This window comes from Octopus sinensis, linkage group LG13 (assembly GCF_006345805.1).
Source record: "Octopus sinensis linkage group LG13, ASM634580v1, whole genome shotgun sequence".
NCBI lineage: Eukaryota > Metazoa > Mollusca > Cephalopoda > Octopoda > Octopodidae > Octopus > Octopus sinensis.
In genome coordinates this window covers 71,949,691-71,974,298 of record NC_043009.1, presented here as the reverse complement: position 1 = coordinate 71,974,298, position 24,608 = coordinate 71,949,691, and the positions used below count along the sequence as shown (strand labels likewise).

At 36.4% G+C, this 24,608-nt stretch overlaps 1 protein-coding gene across 1 annotated transcript in view; it reads left to right on the top strand.

The window, feature by feature from the left end:
• Positions 1-24,608, top strand: part of LOC115218401 (kelch-like protein 8) — an 82,082-nt gene that overhangs the window by 14,796 nt on the left and 42,678 nt on the right. The window contains exon 2 of the mRNA XM_036508091.1: positions 20,582-21,935. Coding sequence (XP_036363984.1) covers positions 20,645-21,935 — 1,291 coding nt within the window. The 5' untranslated portion in view covers positions 20,582-20,644. The remainder of the gene's footprint in view (positions 1-20,581; positions 21,936-24,608) is intronic.

The window sequence follows — 24,608 nt, the reverse complement described above, 5'->3', positions numbered from 1 at the left end:
GGGGAAGAAAAACAATACAATCCCTTAAAATTTGAAATAGGAAGAATTTAGAGCATTTGAACAGTAAAAGTCATGCCTATAATAATTGGTGCATTGGGAAGAGTAAACCAAGATATAGACAAATGGCTGAAGGAGATTGGAATAGAATGGTTGGTAGAGCTCCTACAGAGAGTTTGTTTCTTAGGGACAGCAAGGATTATCAGGAGGGTTCTAAGCACTTGAAGGACTGCTTACAGGTAGTAACCCATTACCCACATAAATCCTACCAGGAATAAGACCCAACCTGCGCTTTGTTTCAATAATAATAATAATCATTACACATTTTATTATCATAAACAATCTCTTTCAACAAATGTTCAATTCCTGTAATTTTCTGAACCACTTACATCACTTCCCCTGATGGTATGGGTCGGATGCCAAACAAGAGCAAACTGGAGGGTGGCACAAAGCCTGTCGCTTGTTTTGGCATGGTTTTATGTTTTGGCTGGATGCTCTTCCTAACACCAACCACTTTGCAGAGTGAACACGGTTCTTTCTACATGGTGCTGGTTCTGGTGCTTTTATGTGATGCTAGCATTGGTGCTCTTCATGTTGCATGGCATGGGTGCTTTTTACATGGCGCCAGCACATTAAGTAGGATTAAACTCCACAATTGGACAGACATAACAACACCACCATCATGTCTGTAATCATTAACTGTCCTTTTCTGGCGATCACTAAACTTATTTACATGAAATAGCTGTGACATCAATATCGTATTTTTGCCCAGTTCGTGTGTTGAGTTAACTCATGTTAAAGCATTCTCTAATAAGTTCTAAATAATAAAAGCCTCCATACATTAACTGATTGTTCCTTACCCGACTTTGACCCTTTTACATTCAGAATATTCTGTCAAATCTAATGCTTGATTATTCGCATTGTTTTGTTTTAATCATGCATTATCTTGTAGCGTTGAGATTTCAATGATGTGACTGTTTATTTTTAGAATGACATTACAGGGTAAGTGTGAGGGGCCAGATCTGGTTGGGATAGACATAAAACAGGAAGAACATTTGGGCCTGATATGGTCAGTTTAAATGCTAAAGAGTTAAACGTTAACTACTCAGTAAGGGAGCCTTTTAGTGTTCATTTAAACTATTAGAAAAATGTGGCTGCCATATTGAGTGACCTTCTAGATATATTGTATGAAATAAAAACAAGGTGGTTATGGTCAGAAATATTTGATCAGAAGAGATATGTGATCAAACACTGGTCATCGTTGTCTGCCAAATCTTTCCTTCATATGAGAGAAAACTTGACTACTTGGCAGACTGTGGTCTGATGGAAGAATGGGGACAGAGTAATTTAATACTTTTTCTCTATTGATAGCTAGGTGTACTCGTGAAAAGACTCTAATTATTAAGAAATTAATGTGGCATCTATTCACTGTTGGTCGGCTCTGGTTTGAAAAGGAACCAGATTGATGTGATTCCTGTTTTTATGCAATGACCAGAGATAAAATAGCGTTAAAGTGCTCTGGCCAGAAACCCAACAAAACACTTGCAGCGGATTTGAACTGATGACTGCTAAGCAGGCTGGTTGTCTAATATTCAGTCAATCCAGCCATGTTGTTTCTATTCATACTCATATCTTCACTAATATTCATAAACCTAGTAAAAAAACAATTAGAAAGTTGATCGTCTGCCAGCTTTCCTGATGAGTATTCCTGTTGTTTTATCAACTGAACTACCATTTAATTACAGAGTAGAGCGAATGAATATTCAACAGACATGTATATCCTTAATGTATAATCCTTCAATGCGACAAGGCTGGTTCTTTCAATTAGAACTACTATCTCTCTAGCAGGCTTCCACACGGTTTCCACCCCCCACCCCATTGTTACTTACAAGGTTTGGATTCACTCAAGGCCATGGCAAAAGATAATTGCTCAAGTTTCCACATTGTAGCATCAAGCTTTCAATTTTTAATAATGAAGTGATCATCTAAAGCATTCTGTCTGCATCCTCACACACACATCGATTTCTGTGAATTTTAAAATTATTTTTCCAACAGCAAATTTGTTTTTGTTGAAAAACATTTTATTTGTGTATTTTTCTTTTTTTGTGTGTGTGTCTTTAACATTAAAAAGTCTATATACACATGCATATACACCTCTATGCACACAGGTATTTATATAGGCTTGTGCATGTGTGCAAGAAACTAAAATTTTTAGAGGTATTTGTATATGCCTATATGTGTATATGATTTGTCTGTGTATATGTGTTTGTATAACATATTCTTACACATACATATTCTCACAAGGTTCATTAACCTTGGCGCTGTTCTGAACATCTTGTTTGTTTAAATTCCAGTCCATACTGGTTTACAGCAATGTTGAACATTCCAAGTATAGAATTTGAATCCAATGGGAATCTTGATATTGTTGTGGAAGGAATCTACATTCCAAGCAGCAAGAGAAGGGGAAGAGAACTGTCTTTACAGCATTACCAAATTCTTTGTCGCCATCCTCCATCTTGCTACCCTTCCAAATATACTTAACTGCCCACCCCAACACCTCTTTCATCACCCTCTGGGCCAAGTCATGTTAGCGCCTTCACTTTCTCCCCCATTTTTGTACTGCCACCACAACTATTACCACCATTACTATACTACTATTACTACTCCCACCAACACCACTACCCTTACAAATACTACCACTGTTACTACTACATGCACCACCATTACCACTATTACCATAACTACCACTATTACCATCACTGTACCACTGTTACTACATGAGCCCCCTTGCTCCTCATCCTCTACCCTTACCTGTTAATTATAATTCAGAAAACTTTAATGAATACCATAGGGAATATGGTTGTTGGTTTAGGAATTTGTTTTTATTTTGAGACTTGCCAGTTTGTATGTGTATGTGTGCATGCGTGTTTGTACATAACGGAGCACATGTGCTTGTGTGTGTCTATAAGTCTTATTTTCATACAGCAAGTAGTTTCCATTTCGTTTTTTAACATTTTTCACTGCTATAAAACCTAAGAAACACTCTTGTAATAATAATATTCTTGTTGTAGACAGCTTGTGATGGTGGTGATATTGGTGGTTTTATATAAGCACAAAAAAAACCTTTAAAATTATAGAGCAAGATAAACAGAAGTTTGTGACACACTCAAGCTTTTGTTATTAAATGTTACTGGAAATGAAATGACTGAATTGACAGATATTGGTCTAGTTGATTAGATTCTGAGCACCATCTGGCCCCAGGGTGTCCTTAATAATAAATAATTGAGTCCACTCTCTTACAAAGTGACCTGACTAGATACTCATGCAATTTCTTCCTCCACAATTTTTTTTTATGTAGTCATTGACCCACAGATGTTTAGGATGGCACCAGCTAGTTTGAGGGTACTGCCCCTGTTTCCCTTCAATGACTTTTAAAATGATTTTTTAAAAAAGAATTCCTCTGTTAGCATTTCTTTGCTTTATCATATCTTACCCTGCATTGCCTCAGTTTTGCTACCAAGAACAACAAGTACCAACTGCTGGAGCATTTAGAATATTGCCTGCAATAAATTAGTGTCCTACCCAAGAGAAAACTTAAGTCTCATTTGTTTTCACTTCATAAAACGAACTCTTAAAAACTTCATTGGAGTTTAAAATGTTGTAGATGTGAAGCAACACTTACTCTTGTAATAATGCCATCAGTTCTTGAAGTGGGGCTTAATTGATAACATCAACCCCCAATGCTTGACTGGTACTTTTACCAACCCTTCAAAGATGAAAGGCAAAGCTAACCTCAATGGGATTTGAATTTGGAGCATAAAGACCCATTAGAAATAACCATAAGGAATTTTTTCTAACACTATTTTGTTAGCTAGCTGCCTTCATTTTGTCTGTTTAGATTGCCTGTATGCTGTTGTTGAGCTCCATATCAGTTGCTTTCAAGCAGAATTATGATTAACCCTTTGGTGTTCGCATTATTCTGCCAAAGTTAATGCTTTTTCATCCACTTTGTTTTGAACTAATCATGCATTATCTTGTAGCTATGAAAATTTGATGAGGTAGCTGTTGATTTTTAAAACGATATTGTAGGGTTGGTGTGAGAGACCAGATATGGCCAGTTTGAGCATAAAACAAGCAGAATACTTTTGGCCGGATATGGCCGGTTTAAATGCTAAAGGGTTAAAAGGCATTGCAACCATGACCATTTCATCTCATACTATTCTATCCATATTATGTCCATACCTGTTTTCTTACTTTAAAGATGATTCATTTGTTATATCTAGCAGGTGAAGTGTCCACATGGAGACTCCTTTATTAGCTTATCACTTGCTTCTATAATCAGTGACATAGGTTTTGACATTGTTTTAAATTTATGCAGATGGATAAAGTACCAGTCAAGTACTGGGTAGATATAATCAACCGCTCTCATCCTTCTAACATTGCTGGCTTTGTGTCAAACTTTGAAATGATCATTATCATTACCTCCACCTTAGTGAAGGTGAAGATATTGTTTTCAGTCATGTTTGTTTGCCCATGGGCAAGATATCTTAAGAACCGCTGGATGGATTCATATGAAACTTTCAGGGATGTTTGGCCTCAACTGGTACCAGACAAGGATTCTACATTATTTTTCTGTTTTTTATACTTCATTTTTGAGAGTGGTCAGGTTAATTTTTATTATTCTCATTTGTGAGAACAGTCGAGTTTATTTCAGATATTTTCATTTTAAAAATCATCTCTGGCTAATCATTGAGAGGACATTGGTGTTGCCTTGGCTGAGGTTTGTGCTCTCCGAGTACTCTTGTTATCATTGTTATTATTACACATTGTTACTTGTTGTTTGCCAAAAAAGTTTGCATTATCAGTTCAAATATGGCAGTTAACTGCAAATTAACAGCACAGAATAGGTATTTGATTCAGCTTTTCGTATTCATTTTTATTTACATTGTATTTTCTTTTTGAAAAAATAAAAATCAGTAGGAGAGGGTGAAAATGGGAGAAAAAAAAAATCAAATTGTAAAATATTTATATTTATATATATATATAAACGGTAGAAATAATTTTTGATGTAACAAATTTTTCTGATAATGTTGTAGAATGGTCATTCTGAACCAATAATGAGCCATGAAAGGCCATTCCAGAATGAAAAGAAGGGAAAGAAAAATTGCTAAAAACCAGAGTAGAACAAACAATTAACAAGAGAAAACATGATAAAATCAAAAAATAGAATAGAAAAATAAAATTTATAAAAACATGACAATTTCTGCAAGAAAACTTTATCTGAAAATAAGTAAATGTTCATTGAAATGGTCAAGGAAATATTTTAAGGAATCAGTTTTAGGGTTTTTTGTTTTCCTTTTTGTTCATAGATTTTAATGTTGTTTTCCTTCTATCGAAACTGATAAGGTCTTAGAATTACTTGGTAGGTGTATTGATGTGTATTTAAGACTATTGATGTTCCTTTTCAAAGAAGAATTGTTAATCAATGAAAGATAAAGTACTAGTCTTTAGCCATATTCCAATATTCCATTCTCTACAATGCTACACCACTTACAGGGTCTGTCTGTAAATTCACAGCTGATATTATCTTTGACACACTTTCCATAATGCCATTATTACGCAGCTAAACCAAATAATAACAAACAAGCTGGGGAAAATAGCAACTAAATCTTCTTCATATCATATCCTGCTGTCTTAAAGAAAGGAAGAAGACATTGGATAATGTTGTCGTAGATAGACATTTACTGTAAAAGTAAAATGGTGATCACAACTGGGTCACCATTGATCATAGTTCTGCTCGATCGAACTAAGCAACAACTACAACAATAAAGTTGTTTTCTTTTCTGATATTTTTCTCAGCCCAGTGTGATTAGTCTCTTATGCTATTGAGGATACTCTATCAGATCCCTTCCACCTTATAATATATATAAAAAAGGTTCATAAGGCTAGTTTCCCAGATTTTACAGTCTATATGCTCCCTCGTTGGATGGGGTTCTGGTCTGTTGCAAGATTACTCATCTTTGAGTGAACTGGAGCAACATGATATGGAGTGTTTTGCTCAAGAACATGAAACCTTGCCTGGTCCAGGAATTGAAACTGCAATCTTGTGATCAGGAGTGCAATACCCTAACCACTAAGCCTCTACACCTTGTATAACCTTGTATTTTATCTATATCAACCTTAAGATGATGAATTTGAAAAGCAGTTATGACTTTTCCAAACATAAACTGTTCAATTTGATTATTTCCAATTTATTTTTGATTTAGTTATATGGGAAACAGTTAATAGTTTCTCATCAACTGGTAGAAGATTGGCAAGTCTATCAGAGAAAGACGTGTTCATATGTGGAAGATGCCAGGAGCCATAAAAACTGCAAATACTTGGGAAATCGATTTTCTCAAATGCTCCTCTTTAGTGGGAGTGAATAATTTCTGCTACCAAGGGGACTGAATTTGTAGTGGGGGAGAATGTATGGGGAGTGTACTAGCTAGAATAAGAATAGGGTGGAGAAAATTCAAGAGAGCTTTTACTTCTGTTGGCTATGAAAGGTTTCACTCACCAACTGAAAGGAAGATTATATGATGTATGCATATAAACAGCAATTCTACATGTTAGTGAGACGTGGGCCCGAAGTGCAAGGGCTAGAGAGGAATGAGGCTAGTATGCTCTGCTGGATGTGTAATGTAAGTGTACATGTTCGACTGAGTGCGGGTGTGTGTATTGAGAGAGAAGCTAGGCATAAGAGGAATTAGATGCAGTGTGCATGAGAGGAGACTGTGCTGGTTTGGTCATGTAATGCAGATTGATGCCAACAGGTCCATAAAGAAGTACTGATCTCTCAAAGTAGATGGGACTCATGGAAATGGGAGACCCAGGAAGTTATGAGAGGAAATACTGAAGGACAACCTCAGAATGCTGAACCTTTCAGATGAGATGAGAAAGGACCAAGATACTTGGCACCTTTCTGTACTCAAGAAGACCCGCCCTCCACAGCAGAAGTGTTAAGGCCCCACACCCACTGGTGGAAGGATTGGCTTGCAAGAGTGCTGTGCTGGTGCCATGTAATAAGCACTCATGCCAGTGCCACATACTGTGCACTTATGCTGGTGTTATGTGAGTGCAGTCATGCCAGAAGCATGATAAAAGCCCCCAACACACATTGTAAAGAGGTTGTCATAAGGAAGGGCATCCAGCTGTAGAAGCCAAACCAAATCTGACTGGAGCCTGGTGCAGCGCTACAACGGCCACAATTCATTTTAACCTTTCTAATATATACAAGGAGCACAATACAATGCTCCTTGTACATGCATAATTAGCTACAAGCATTCACTGAAAGGAGTGCCTCTTTGTTTATATTAGGAATTATTATTATTATTGATAGCATGCTGGGCAAAATGCTTTGCAGTATTTTGTTTGTGTTTAGGTTCTGAGTTCAAATTCTGCCAAGGTTGACTTTGCTTTTCATCCTTTCGGGGTTGATAACATAAGTACCAGTGAAATACTGAGGTCAATGTAATAGACTAGTCTCCTCCCCCCAAATTTCAGGCCTTGTGCCCTTAGTAGAAAGGATTATCATTATTATTGATATGCTTTGCAGCATTTTGTTTTGGTTTCTTTATATTCTGAGTTCAAATCCCAACAAAATCAATTTTGTCTTTCCTTTTCCCAAATCAGGGATATAAAATGGCAGTTGCTTCATAACTTCATGGGCTTTTTGGTTTGATCTCACTGCATAGATCCTTGACCAAGTATTTTTTTAACCATAACTTTGAGTAAACGAATAATCTTGTACATGAAATGTAGTAAATGGAAACTGTTTGGAAGCCTGTCAGAAAGAGCTTACCTACTCTTAAATGGTAATCTATCACCCAGCTTAACTGCCCCCCCCCCCACACACACACTTCACCACCACTTGGCCCCGCAGTGCTTTTAACAGAGTCCATCCTGTTTCCTTCATTTGGGTTAGATCTCCTGTCTGTGAATTTCCTCCCTCCTCATACAAGATTTGGAGGCCTTGAGAAGAGTCAGGGCTACTGGCTTTCTTCTTCTATATTGTTAGGAAAATAAATAAACTGGAAGAGCAGGTCATTGTGGTTAGTTGTTGTTGCTGTTAGTGATTGTGTTATGGTTTATTTGGCATATAGTCAGCTTGTCATTTATTTTTGTGTTGCTTTTTCGTTGTTGATTTTGTATGTTATAAAGGTTTTTATTGTGTTGATAGCCTAGAATGTTTGTCATGTAAATTGTATTGTTCACATTAGTTTTATTTTTAACATATTGAGTGGCTACCATGTAAACCATACATTTTACACAATAGTGCTGTTTTTCACTTCTTTGAAGCAGCATTGTGTGAGCTGGGGTGTCTTTTGAAGATATTTTCAAGTTGCTTTTTAGCACACAATGTTCTGGTTCTTATTCATAAGCTTAAATATTCTCCTGGTCCCCCCACGGTTTCCTGGCCTTTTGTTCTGTAGGTTCCCAATCCATCAGGCCAGTTGTCTATATATCGTTACTTTCTTAGTGATATGCACATGAAATGATGCATCATTGCTCATATCTAACTTCCAGGTCTTAGACTATTGTGCTATTGGGATTACAATCCCTCTTGCTTCAGTGCATCTTAGCTGCATTAACTTACTATTTATGGCTTAAGACTTATAAGCATTTTCCATGTGTTTTGAGAGTCTTCATCAGTGGACAGTTTCAAAATTGAATGTGAACAAAATTTCACTCTTGCAGGTGAAACTTTTCACATTCTTAATGTAGAGGTTCCCTTGGCTCATTTGTCCTGGAATAATTGTTATTAGAAATCCAACTGAAAGAGTTTTGAAGTCAGCTCTGCTATGGGCATTTTGTTGAATATCTGAATTGTACACTTTATTCTACATGCCTAAGTTCATCTCTACTGCATGCCTTAGTTAATCTACTCCATAAGGACAAAAGGTTAAGTTGACTTAAGTGAGAGTTCTCCTCCTCGTGCACTTTGCATATACATGTGCAGCCTCTTCCGCATGCTTAACTTGGTGCTGTTTTCTGTGAAATTGGTGTGCATAAGTTCTTTGACCTTCTTTTAATCACATTTGCATGTAAGACTAATCGTAGTAATTCTATAAATTTAATTGTAAATTTGATGAGAAAGGACCAAGGTTGGTGCATCAGAGCTCATCCTTATCTTTCCAAGTTAACATTTCTGTGCATCACCCTGAACTATTGATTGGTCTGTTGGATCCATCCTTGAGCTCACATCCAACAATGCTGTTGTTTATGCATGCAGTAACAACAAGAATTAAGTAACCGTGGCCATGGCAGCCACTCCTGATGATGCTGCTGTCACTTCTATATAGACATAAGTATTACATAAAATTATTCTGTCAAGAACACAAATGTCTGAGTCAAGAGAGATAAATAACCAGCTGAGTAATTACCGTCCAAGACATTCGCTGAGGAAACACAGCTGCTGAATGAGTACAAACAAGTAAAAATGAGTTGTAGAACTCATTGCCGTAAATAGTGGCAGCACTGTGGAATTCTGTTCCATCTGTAAGAAAATAGGCCTGCAGTTGACCAGATTCCTGTCCAAGAGCAGATTTGCCTCACTTCAACTTAACATTAGGAAAACTTGTGATAGTAACAGTCACACAGATCTTTTAAGTCAGGGTTTATAAAAAAAAAAAAAGACTGGAAAGGAATTCCAGATGGTTGATAGTCATGGAAGGAAGGATTGGAAAAGAGCTTAGCATGAATTCTGCGAGTAAGAGAAAAACTGTTTGCCTGAAGAATCCAATTATTTATTATACCATCTTGAAATGAAGCATACCACTGATTTATTCTGTGATGCATTCTGAAATATGTATTGAAATCTCAAGTTACAAAATATTGTCTATACCCATTTATGCTCCAGTAACTATTCCTGTCTGTCTGTCTCTCTCTCCTCTTGCTGTTCTGCTTATGGGATTCTACTTAAATGTTTGTTTCATTCTATGTAACTGAGTTACTGATCAATTATTAACAAAACAGCTTTTCAACTTCACCATTTTAGTACAGATCTGAGAGAAAACGTGGTTGAGTGTCTCTAGATAATTTGTTAGCCTGTCAATATTTATTCACTCAGATTCTTTATAGCTCTTGGTAATCTTAAGGACCAGCAAGAATTCATACATTTGTACTTCATTGAAGAGATTTAATAGCACAGAAACATGTCCAGAACAACCACTGTACTTGCCAAATATAAGACTCAGTCAGCATTACTTGCTGCGTTCAATTTTTAATTAATTTAGATTTCAGAGTTTTTATTGATCACAATCATTTAAATATTAATAATTATTTGTTTCGATACTGTAATGGCTGTCGACAGGGGTGGATGTTATAATGGCAAAGAGAGTCCCAAGCGTTCAGGAGGAGAGAGCATTTAAATTTTACTGCACAACTTGACTGGCACTTATTTTGTAGAGTACAGAAGGATGTAATATCCTGGCCTGATCTGTTCTTAAAATATCAAAATAATAACAACAACAACTACAATAAACATGATTGTTAACTTTGGTACAAGAGCACTATTTGGAGTGAGTACGTGTAGTTACTTGGATACAGTTATAGTGTTCAACATCAGCTGATATGTCTTTGAGACTGAAAATTATTACTTTGTTCTGTACACATGAATCTTTGTGTGTTTCTAAATATGTAAAGGAGTGCATATTTGCATGCATGCAAATATGTGTGCATTGATATGCACGTGTGTGCATGTCTATGTACACATTTGTTTCCCATAGTACCATGTTTCTCTGAAAAACAGTCCCTACCATACCCCAATCTCATGCTTAATTATTCGAAATCCCACTCATATCCCTTTCTGGGCTGTTTCAACAGAAATATCTGCTATTTGTGTTGCAGAAGACTCAGTATACTCCTAGGGTTTCTGCTGCTCCTGTAACCACCTAACATTGTTGTGTTTGCTTTCTTCAAAAACATTCCACGTGAGACAAGTGGGGAGAGTTTTTTTCTGAATTCAGGTGTGTTGGTTGATGCCTTCACAACCTTCACTATTATTAGCAGCACAACCACCCCTAAGGCAACTACCTCTACCACGACTACTCATACAATTATCACTACAAACCCCCACACCACTACTACACCACCTACAACACTTCTATTATTTTGGTACCTTAAAAAGGTCCAGAAAGTAGAGGGAGAAGTATTTAGCTGCAGAGTTTGTTGTTGTTCAGTTAAAACTCAGCTGTGAATGAGTAGATTTAAGGCTCACTGCTGACCATCCCATCTTTTATTCTGGCATAGTCCAGGCTTTTCCTTTCTTTATTAAGATGGTAGAGGGTGATTTGATGGAGGTTTAGTTGCTCTTTCTAGCAGATGGGAAATCTCATAGAAACTCCAGTGTTGCTATGACTTAATGAGTATGAGGGTGGTGGTTGTTGTGTGGTGTATGATATGACATGTATAGGGTTGATGATGGTGGGCTTGGTGGTAATTTTAGAAGCGTAATGTGGTTATGATGTTTGTGGTAGCGGTACTCAGCATTCCAATTCTGCCCTGCCTCCAAAATTGTTAGATAATTCCTCATCTGCCTGATGAAGAAACCTTACATTTTTTTAGTTTTTCTTTACTTTTTTGGTGAAGAGTATTTTTCACCCAACTTATTTTACAGACTTGATAAGCAAAATGCACAACACATTGGTTGTATTTCATTTTCTCTGCGTATAGATAGATAGATAGATACATACATACATACATATGTATGTAGGTACGTACATACATGCATATGTGTATGTATGTATGTGTATATATATATATATATATGTGTGTGTGTGTGTCTCTGTGTGTGTGTGCATGTATATGTGTGTGTGTGCATGTGTATGGGTGTATATGTCTGTATATGCATGTATATATATTTATGTGTATGTATATATATATCATCATCATCATCATCATCATTTAGCGTCCGTTTTCCATGCTAGCATGGGTTGGACGGTTCTACTGGGGTCTGTGAAGCCAGAAGGCTTCATCAGGCCCAGTCAAATCTGGCAGTGTTTCTACGGCTGGATGCCCTTCCTAACGCCAACCACTCCGTGAGTGTAGTGGGTGCTTTTTACGTGCCACCCGCACTGGTGCCAGACAGAGCTGGCAAACGGCCACGAACGGATGGTGCTTTTTATGTGCCACCGGCACGAGGGCCAGGCGAGGCTGGCAACGGACACGAAACGGGGCGGTGCTGGCAACGGTCGCGAAACGGAAGTTCTCTTACATGCCACCGGCACTGGTAACACATCTGCAATTTCCATTGATCGATTTCGATTCTGATCCTCACTTGCCTCAATGGGTCTTCACAAGCAGAGTTTCGACATGCCACCAGCACTGGTAGCACATCCGCAATTTCCATTGATCGATTTCGATTCTGATCCTCACTTGCCTCAACACGTCTTCACAAGTAGAGTTTTGTGTCCCAAGAAGGGAAGGTATGCATACGTAGGCTGGCTCCATCCCATGTAGAAGGCCACGGGTTGTGGACTCACTTGTCCTGCCGGGTCTTCTCGCGCACAGCACACTTCCAGAGGTCTCGGTCTCTAGTCATTTCCTCAGTGAGACCTAAAGTTCGAAGGTCGTGCTTCACCACCTCGTCCCAGGTTTTCCTGGGTCTGCCTCTTCCACAGGTTCCCTCAACCGCTAGGGTGTGGCACTTTTTCACACAACTATCTTCATCCATTCTCGCCACATGACCATATATATATATATGTATGTGTATGTATATATGTACATGTAGGTATATATCTACATGTATGTATATATATATATATATATATATATATATATACCAGAGTAAACACATAAATGTGAAACAAGGTGGGAAAAAGAGTACTCAAATACCAGTGGTAGAGTAATATGCTTTATTTAAAGCAGCAGAAAATTCAACAAAACCTGTTACTCTGAGTTTCCTGTTGCCGTTCATCGGACAGTTTTTGCTTGCTAGCAACGGGAAACTCAGAGTAACAGGTTTGTTGAATTTTCTGCTGCTTTAAATAAAGTGTATATATATATATATATATATATGTGTGTGTGTGTGTGTGTGTATATGTATGTGCATGTATATATATATATAATATATATATATATATATATATGTGTGTGTGTGTGTGTATATGTGTATGTATATATATATATATATATATATATATATAGTGTTGTGTGTGTGTGATGTATGTGCATGTATATATATATATATATATATATATATATATATATGTGTGTGTGTGTGTATATGTATGTGCATGTATATATATATATATATATATATATATGTGTGGTGTGTGTGTATGTATGTGCATGTATATATATATATATATATATATATATATATATTATATTTATTATTGTGTGTGTGTATATGTATGTGCATGTATGTATATGTATCTATGTATATGTATATATATGTATATACATTTATGTATATGTATATACATGTGTGTATGTGTATATATATGTATTTACATGTATGTATATGTATATATATGTATATACATGTATGTATATGTATATACATGAATGTATATATGTATATACATGTATGTATATGTATATGTGTATATATATGTATATACATGTATGTATATGTATATATATGTATATACATGTATATATTATATACATGAATGTATATGTATATACATGTATGTATATGTATATGTGTATATATGTATATACATGTATGTATATGTATATATATGTATATACATGATATATGTATATACATGAATGTATATGTATATACATGTATGTATATGTATATGTGTATGTGTATGTATATATGTATATATGTGTATATGTATATATGTAAATAGTTGTGATTACTGAAAATAGAAAGTTAGGGAATGTTGGGAGGTTCTAGAAGAAAGTGGAACTATCGTTTGGTGGCAGTGTGTGAAGAGAAAGAGAGAGATATCTTCACAAGTATCATTTTGTTTGAACAATTGTTTATGGCTTCTGAGTCTGTTCTTCGTCTCTTCCCCCACTTCACCCCCCCCCCTTATAATATATTTAGGTGTATGCAGCAGGCATAGCTGTGTTGTTGAGAAATTCACTTTGAAACAATGTGATTCCAACTTTGATCTCATTATTTGGCCCCTTAGGAATATCTAGCTTTTGGTAGACCAAATACCATGCGCAAAATCTGTATGTGTAATGTGTTTGTGTTGCATCGCTTGGTCACATAAGTTGGCAGTTTGATAAAGGGACTGAATTAAGTACAGGAATTGATATGGTTTGCTAAACCTTTGAAACCAATGCCCCTGCATGGCTACGGTGTAATGATTCAAATCTGTAAAACAATGAAACTGCATATGTTTATGTAAAATTTGAAAGGCTAAATTATAAGGGCTCAATTATTAGTATGAATGTTATTTGTAAGGGGATGACAGTCAAGGTGCTAGATTCCCTTGTTTGAAAATATAAGGATACAGATCATGTCGTATAGCCAGCTGGAGACGATGTCTCCTAGGTCTAAATTGCAGCAACATTCGTCCTAAACCACGACTGCCATATTATGTTGGCAAACATTTTCTCCAGTCAAGGTCCAATTTAATATTCTACTAGTAGCAAAACTCCAAATGATTTCTTAAAGGAATAAAGGACAAAAATAAGTAAAATTACACACTAGTACTACCAATAATTGTCCAATATATGCATGAAAACACACATAGTACTAAGTAAATGTAATCTTGTAGGTCTTATGTTCACTTTGTCCTCTACCAAACCTTTAAGATATACTGTCTTGCAAAGCTTGTGCATAATCTGACATTTGCTTTAAAATCAAAAATTTCAGCTTTCTTTCATTTTTTTTTGCACATAGATTCAGGTGGTTCCACAAGTTTTCACATTTTCCACCATGATTTCTAAGCATCCACTCAGTAAATTACTTCTCCAACTAAAGCCACTTGCAAAGTTGACCTTTCCTAGCACAATTTATTATTTCTTTTTGCTTTGTCTCCAGTTCCTTTGCTGGGTGTTTTTGTTTTTCTAAAGATTGTTTTCTCATAAAATGACGAAAAATTTCAATTTCAAAACTATGTGAGTCTGGATGTGAATGTGTGTGTGTGTGTGTGTGTGTGTGTGTGTGTGTGTGTGTGTGTGTGTGTGTGTGTGTGTGTGTGTTTGTGTGTGTGTGCATGTGTGATTTGAAGGTAAAGAGTGTTGGTTGAAGGTGAACAGTGTGAATGTCAGTCAAAGCATCAGTTCTATATTTGGAGATAAATGCAGTCCATTCCGTACTATTATCTATAAAGTGATCCAATATTTATATTCTTCATGTGACTTTTAGACATTAAAATTTCTTTGGAATATCATTTCATCTTGAAATGTCTTGCCACAAACCATTTATATTCTATTGTAAAACTATCTTGAAATTTGATAGGATTTCTAACTTACTCTGACTAAAGTTACATTTGTAATTCTTTCTGTCTATCTGTCTCTCTCTCTGTCTTTCTATATATATATATATTATATATATATATATATATATATATATATTATATATATATATATATATATATATATAGTGGAACCTCGGTTTTTTGAACAACTCTGATCATGAATTAATCATGCTTCATATATATCTATATCTGTGCATGTGTGTGTGTATCATCATCATCATCGTTCAACGTCCGTTTTCTGTGCTAGCACGGGTTGGACGGTTCGACCGAGCTCTGGGAAGCCAGGAGGCTGCACCAGGCTATAGTCTGATCTGGCAGTGTTTCTACAGCTGGATGCCCTTCCTAACACCAACCACTCCGTGAGTGTAGTGGGTCCTTTTTACGTGCCACTGGCACAGAAGCCAGTCAAGGCAGCGCTGGCATCGGCCACGTTCAGATGGTGCTTTTTACGTGCCACCGGAACAGGTATCACAACTGTATGTGTGTATGTATATATATATATATCTGCCTCTCTCTCTCTCTCTCTATGTGTCCAATACTAACCTAATTAGGGAAAACAGTAAGGCCTTCATTACAGTATTTAGTTTCATCCAACTAGACTGAGCTCAAATAACTATCAGTATTATATACTGGTGTGTGTGTGTGTGTGTGTGTATATATATATATATATATATATATATATATATATATATGTATATATATATATATATTTGGCTATGATCAACCACTAGTAAAACAAAACAAAATAAACAACCTAGTTTTGCACTTAGCCAAAAGACATTACTTTCATTTTTTATTGTTAGATACATTACCTTGTGATATTTAGTTGTGGCATTTTAAATTCATCATCATCATTTAACATTCATTTTCCCTGCTGGCATGGGTTGAATGGTTTGACCAGTCAACCAGCTGAAGAGCTTGACCAGGTTCCAGTCTGTTCTGGACTGGTTTCTATAATTGGATGCTCTTCCTAACACCAACCACTTTACAGAATGTACTGGGTGATTTTTATATGGCACCAGCATGGGTCCTTTTTTTTCACATGGTATCAGCACAAGTGTTTTTCACATGGCACCAGCAAATAAGTTCAAGCCCTGCATTGGTTAACTTTGTTTTTCAGCCTAAGTGGGGTATATGTAATCAACTAGCTCTCTACCACCTATATTGATGTTGCTATTATTATCATTGTTATTAGTCCTGCAGCAAGTTGGCAGAAACGTTAGCATGCTGGGCGAAATGCTTAGCGGTATTTCGTCTGCCACTACGTTCTGAGTTCAAATTCCGCTGAGGTTGACTTTGCCTTTCATCTTTTTAGGGTCGATAAAATAAGTACCAGTTGAACACTGGGGTCAATGTAATTGACTCATCCCTACCTCCCTTGAGCTGCCCTTGTGGCAAAAATTTGAAATAATTATTATTGTTATTATTATTGAAGTTGACATCATGTGATGGAAGATTTGGAAAATAGATAAAGGAATTTAAGATTGAAACAAAGAACTAATGTGTGTGTGTGTGTGAAAGAGAAAGATGGGTAATGTCATTTTTGAGACCTAGAATATAGTTCATTGTTCTAAATTTAAATGCTTAAAACTGTCCTTCATATTTAAATTGCCCTGAGATAATAATAATAATAATATAATAATAATAATAATATGTTGGTTGACAATAAAAGATTATTGTAATTGCATGTAATTATAAAACTGCTTAAGGTGTTTTTGATTTCTCATGTCAAAGTGAATGGTGTTTAGTGTGGATGTGTGTGTGTGTGTAATTACCGGTACAGACACTGGCTGTACATACTCTATTGTTCCTGTCACCACTACTCCTTCTTCACCCTCACTTAATCAAGTGAATTGAATTGTGTATGTATGTGTGTGTGTGTGTGTGTGTGTGTGTGAAAAGGTTTCAGACAACTTGAAAGTTTGTCTGAAACTCTATTTACTTAATCATGCTGCTCAATGAAATGGCCTGTTGATGTCACCATTCTGGTGAACAAAAATCAGATTTTCTCTTAAGCATAAAAATTAAATTTAAAAAAAAATTAATTCTTAATTTCTTGAAATTATTTCCTCCTTTTCTTTGTGAGTCACAACAATTGTCTTTCCTTTGTCCAATAAGAAAGGGAATTTCAATTTAAATGTTTCTCTATTACTTCATTTGGTACATCAACATCTTGATCTATGTTGATTCTGGTTGTTTTTGTTTTTTAAATATGGTATTGTTCTCAAAGTCAACTTTAGCTTAGCAGACTTGTGATCAAAGGTGTTCCATCAGTCATGGCCATTCTCTAAAATTTCTTCAGACATAAATTACCTTTAATTTTTAAAACTAGTTTTTAATTGGAAGATTTGCCGACCATTCCTAGAAGATGAAGCAATCACATAGAGATTCTCTCTTTTATTTCCAATGGTTTACATGCCTGGTTGCGCTGATCATTAAATTTTCATTATTGGTGACTCTCTGTTCCAGTTGCCACCGAAATGTACAATGTAAGAAAGTTGCTACATTGTTGCTTAACTTGCTAGAAAATAACTGCTAAATCTCCCTCAAATAACATCCTACCATCTTAAAAAAGGACATATTGGACAATATAGTCCTAAATATATAGTATTTGTTTAAAATATAAAGGAAATAAACCCCTCACACCTTTGATAGCTATTCTGGGTGAGGGTTGATATGAGACTAAACAACAGTAACAATTCATGTGGATAATTGCTATAGAATGAACCAGATGCTATACTACACTACTAACCAACAAAGGAGCTTGGCATATGTTAGAAATATCAGCATAGACTTTTCCACATCATACCCTAACACCTTAGAAGAAAGCAGATGTTGTATACGGCAGCACTTGACTTCCTATGTCCAGTATTCTAAGGAAAAAGTGGGGATGCTCATGGTTGGAATATCCTTGATTATAGGTCAGTTGGATCAGGGCTGTCCTAAATCTGAACAACAGCAACAAAACTGAATAATAAAAGTTTATGAACTGTTTGTGAAGGAATGTATTTTTATGAAGATTGACATAACTGGAAAAACAGTTTATGCAATGGAATTTATTCCTTTCCATATTGCAAATGAGTTCATAAGATTAGCAGCACTTTGGAGCTGAGTTAATAGACATCCGGAATTTGAAGAATTTGAATAGCCAGAGTTACTGTATGTCCTAGTTATTGGTTGAAATCAGGGTAATGACATCTTACATAACTGGAACACTGGAACATGCCTGCAGGGCTATTCTAATTAGAGAGTCTTTGCTTTTTAATACCTGTAAGTACGTGTAGGTGTTTATGTCTAATCTTTTGTAGAGACATGTGTGGAAAATGGTTTCTACATGTGTTAGGTACTGGTAAGGAAATTGGTCTGAGAAAAGTTTTATTACTTTTTCTTTACATTTTACTATTAAAAAATAAAATGTAAAGAATTATATTTACCTAATTCGGAAGACAGGATTTCTTCATGAATACTTTACAATGCTTGGCTCTAATGAGTTTAGGATAGTCTATAAGCACTTTGGCATTAAAAGGGTAAGGTCTGGAAACAGAAAGCTTGTGATGGTCTGTGTCAGCAACAATCAGTTCTTGGGATAGTTTGTGGAAGCATTTGATAAGTTTAATTGCCATGTGAAGTGAAGAATCTCACATTTCTGAGTGTTGACTTTGTTAAATCTATTCAGTGTTGTTGAAGAGATTAGTGCTAAATATACAATTTGCATGACATACCCGATGAGCTAGGGTTGTGAGTCAATCCCAAATGTTTAATTTATTATCTCTGTACCATAGATCACAAGAAGGTTTGGTTTGAAATTTGGATCTGTTTCAAATAATCTGCATCTAAAATATTAACTGTTTGAGCTAACAAAAGAGTTACTACATGGTTTCTTGACCTGTTAGAAATAACAGTTAAACTATTTCAAACCATGCTCTACTATCTTTAAAAGAGATACATTTGTTACAAAGCACCCTATACTTAGAAAGAAAAAAAATAGTGTGATCATGGCTGGTATGGGGTTAAACAATAATGCTGTCTATTTCTTTTGAGATAAACTGATACCTGTTGTTTTTGAGCCCCAGTCTGGCTATGATTGAGCAAAACTGTGAGCATAGGCAGTGTGTATCTTGGATAATATTATCTATATGTACCTTTTTCTAAGATGGTAAAGTATAATTTGATGGAGATTTGGTTACTAATTCTAGTAGGTCAACCCTGATTGAGTAGGCATGATCAAAACTGATCTGTGACCATGCTGTCTTTTGTTCATATATAGTGTATCTAGGACTGACTACACTGCTGTTTTTTAAGAAGTTAGAGGATGTTTCAAGAAAGATTTGGTTGCTATATCTAGTACAAATGGAGAGCTATTTTAAGTACCAGAAGTGAATTGCAAGTGCATAAAAAGCTATGAGGGTGTATCTATGTTGAGAAAAATTATGAAGTTCAGATTTCACAAATGCATAAGTAGGTCACATATTAAAATGATTTAAGGCTTAAAGTATTTTCCATGAATTTAGAGTTTTCATCAGTCGACTGTTTCGAATTTGAATGCAGATAGAAAAATTTTACTCTCACAGGCAAGAAGTTTCTTGTTATTGATGTAGAAGTTCCTTTGTACTAAGCAGCGAGCTGGTAGAAACATTAGCATGCTGGGCAAAATGCTTAGTGGTATTTCATCTGTCTTTACATTCTGAGTTCAAATTCTGCCGAGGTCAACTTTGCCTTTCATCCTTTCAGGATTGATAAATTAGGTACAGTTGCGTACTGAGGTTGATGTAATCGACTGGCCCCCTCCCCCACCCACCCCTAAAATGGGGGGGGGGGGGCAGGGCCTTGAGCATAGAGTAGAAAAGAAGCAGCTTAATAATTGACAATTTATTGAGTATTTAAATGCTTTATTTCATCTACTACATTATTTTATCAACACCAGAGAAGCAAAGTTGACTCAGACAACAGATGAACTCAGAAGGTAAAGGGACATAACTAAACACTTCAGAATCTTTAGTCCTGCTCCAGTTCTAGAACTTCGTCACTGATCTTATTAATTATAGCTTTATAAACTTTATAGTTCTATACTTTTGTTGCTTAACTTCCTTCTGAAATTCTACATTTTGGTTATATTATTAATGCGTCTCTTTTCTTGTTTCTATTTTTAGGCTTCTGGCTTGGAGCTTGATCCACTCTTCTGACGTCATTTGATTCTTTAGAATTTCTTTAGCATGTCTGAGGTGCCTCCGCTTCCAAGACGGAAGGATAGCTTGCCAGCACCAAAAGTGCCTCCAATACCACCCGTGCCGAATCGAAAAAATTATTTATCAAGTCGTCCCTGTGTGTGGCCAGTTACCCAGCCAACTACTTCAGCTGTGACCATTTCCAGTGGCTGCACTGCCAGCAGCTGTAGTAGCAGCAACAATACCAGTAGCAACAGCAGCAGTAATAACAACGTCAGCATCAGCAGCAGTATCTGCATCAGTATCAACAACAGTACACCAAGCAGTGCTATCACAACAAGTACCACCACTACCACCACCACCAGCACCACCACCACCATCTCTACACTCACTACAACTAGCTGTAGTTCTTCAGTCTCTGCTGCCACCAAAATGTCTACAAACCCACAAACATCAGTATCATCTTCATCGTCAGCATCAATCGATTCCAAAAGTTCCAATGAAGCTTCTGAAATCGTATTCGAGGCTTCAAACCACTGCCAGGAGGGCTTCAAGGCTCTTTTGGATTTCTACAATCGAAAGATATTATGTGACTTGGAGATTCGAGTTGGCAAGAAGTCGATATGGTGCCATCGGGTTGTTCTTGCATGTGTCAGTAACTATTTCAAAGGTATGTTTACATCAGACATGGCAGAGAGCAAGCAGGGTGTCCTGACGATACACGATCTAGATGAGCATTGTCTTCAAGCCCTCATAACATTTGCATACACCTCTAAAGTTACACTCACTGTGGACAATGTACAACAACTTCTATATGCATCTTCCATTTTGCAAATGGAAACAGTTGCACAAGCCTGCTGCAAATTTATGCAGAACCATTTGCATCCAACAAATTGTGTCGGTGTCAGAAACTTTGCTGAGCAGCATGGCTGTACGGAATTGGTCAAAGTAACAGATGAATACATATTGGAACATTTCCTTGAGGTAGTTGACCAAGAGGAGTTCTGCAACATGCCATACAAAGTCATCGATATCATTGTCAGTTCACCGAACCTTAATGTACCTTCTGAAATTCGTGTTTATGAGGGTGTAATGAAATGGGTTAAACAAGACTTAATGAAACGGCGTTGTTATTTGCCAAAACTGCTTGCACATGTCAAACTGCCCCTTATACCGGTGAGTTACCTTATGGATTGTGTTGAAACTGAGGACCTTTTAAAGAAAAGTTTTGAGTGTCGGGACTTCTTGGATGAAGCCAAACATTACCAGATGTCTCACACTAACCTGATCATCGAGGTTAAGATTACAGAGAGGATGAAACCACGTAAAAGCTATGCAGGTAACGTTGCTTTGCTTTCCTGGCTTCCCAATTCTAGGACTGTGTGTGTGTGTGTGTGGGTGGAGGTGTGTCTCTGTGTGTGTGTGAGTAAGTAATGTTCTTTTCTGTGTGTCTTTCTTGCTTTCACTGAATGATGCACACACACACACATGCATACTTAAACACACACACACACATACATACACACATACATACGTACACACACATAAATATGTACACACATATATACGTACACACACATACACACACACGCACGCACACACACACACATACAAATGCACACATACATATATGCACACACACATATGCACACTCACATGCACACACATATGCGCGCACACACACACACACACATACATATGGACATGAACACACACATACATACGCATACATATACATACACACACATTCATACATACATACACACACACACACACACACACACACATTACATACATACATACATACAGGCAGACAATTGGAACCTGTTGTTGCTGCTGGCCTTGCCAGCTCTTGTCAAACCGTCCGACCCATGCTGGCATGGAAAACAGACATTAAATAATGATGGTGATGATGATGATCTATATCATTTACATGCTCATCTGCATAACAAAATTACTTTTAGATATATACATACATGTTTGTAATAGTGTGTGCACATATTTTTCCCTCCAAGAAACCATGTTATACTCAGTGCATGCACACACACAAAAACACTGACGCATACATCCTCACTGATGTAGGTAAGCATTAAGCACTTAATGTAAACAATTGTATTGAAGCAATTATTTCTCCTTCAGTGCTCCACTGCCTCCCAATATTGGAATAAGACAACTAAATAGATTAACTGTGCAGATAATAACTGCTCAAGCACTATGCATGTGCTAATCACTCACTCACTCACTCTATGTGTGTGTCTTCTTCAGGCATTGGTGCAGTCCTTCTGTACGATTTGAAACAGAGTTGGTGTATCTTACCTGTTTTTTTTTATTAGTTTTTGTGTGGGGGGGGGGATAGTAGGGTGTGTGTTTTTGTTGTTGTTAATTTTGTATTTTATTGTCGTTCCCCTCCTTTTCTGCTTGCTTATGTCAAACCATGTGTGTTTTGTCAAATACAAACTACTTGATATTCTGTTAAGCTACCTGTGCATCATCATCATCATCATCATCACTGTCACAATCATTGTCACAAACGAGAAATAACAAGACATTACGACCTCCCTCCACACACACACACACTCTCTCATGCATTCAGTGATAATAGTAACAATTATTCGTGCATTGGTATTAGTAGTTGTACTAGAAATAGTAGTTTTTATAATAGTTCTAGTTAGTATTGTTTAAGCCCAACTCATCATCGATCATGTGAATATATGATTAAACCATAATCATCACAATCAGCTTCGGTTATTTAGCACTACATTATTCAGTGCATCTCTCTTTTTCTAAGATGGTAGGCTGTGATTTGAGGGTGATTTGTCTGTTACTTCTTCTAGATGGTCAAGCAGCTACATAGAGGCCTACTTCTTAACAGTTATTGTCACAGGCATTGTACTTTGCCATATACTGAATGGGAAGTGAGTGTTTCTCTGGATAGGTTGCTCGTCTATCACATGTATATTGGACATTGCAATCTTGCAATCATTTTTATCATTCTGTGCTTCTTTTTGTGCCTAGATTTTGATACTGGCACAAAACCTGCAACTCATACTTTTATCTATTTATTTATAGTTAAATCAGTTCCATTTTGATAGGATGGGAACTGGTGCCCCTTATTTCACTGGTTGTCCAGTACCCTAGTCATTTTTCCTGCTAACCTTGGCAGCCCTATTAAATATATGAAGTTATAAATATTTCCAGAATAAGGAGCAGCTGAAAAAGCTGGTCTTTACACCTGTAGATTTGCTTGGTTTCTGCAGGTGTATAATGCATCTTCTCTTGAAAAGTATCATGTCTATTGCAGAATTTGGCATTCACAGAAGACCTATCCCCCAATAATCAGGTAAACTGAAGCACAGATGAAGTATCACACCTCAGGAACTCAACATAATACTTGCAGTAGGATTGAACCTGTTCCTCATGAGCTTGTATTTTGATATCCTGCATATCCATCCAGTCGATACCTTCAAATATAATACAAGATGGTCTAAATATTTTTGATGTTATAATAATTTTATCTTGGATAATTAAGATGGTTGACACCTTTCACCTGCAATGTCTTCTTCAAATATTCACATCTCCAATACCTATAGAAATAGAGTTTTTACCACTATCAGCTTGCAACATCTAAGTTAGTTGTAATGATCAGTTGAAGGAAGGTTTGACCCAATCTACTCTGACATTTTGTGCTAAAAATAACTTTCTTTATAAGTCTAATGTTGTCCTTCTGTTAAACTCTTACACATGTCCCAGCACGTGAAGAGGTTCATATTTATATTGGTCCAGTGATATTTCAACGTTGAACATGTGTCAGGCTTATTGTGCTTGTCATCTGTGACATTTATATTTTGAGAATGAACTGAAAAAAGATTGAAACCTTGAAAGCAGGATGTGAAGCATGACATTAGCTTACGAGATTACTAATAGCTATGGTGGAACTTCTTTACACTCATATGCAGTATTTGACTTTGCTTCTTAACACTTGTTATTTTCTGTTAAAACAATCCTTTCTTGA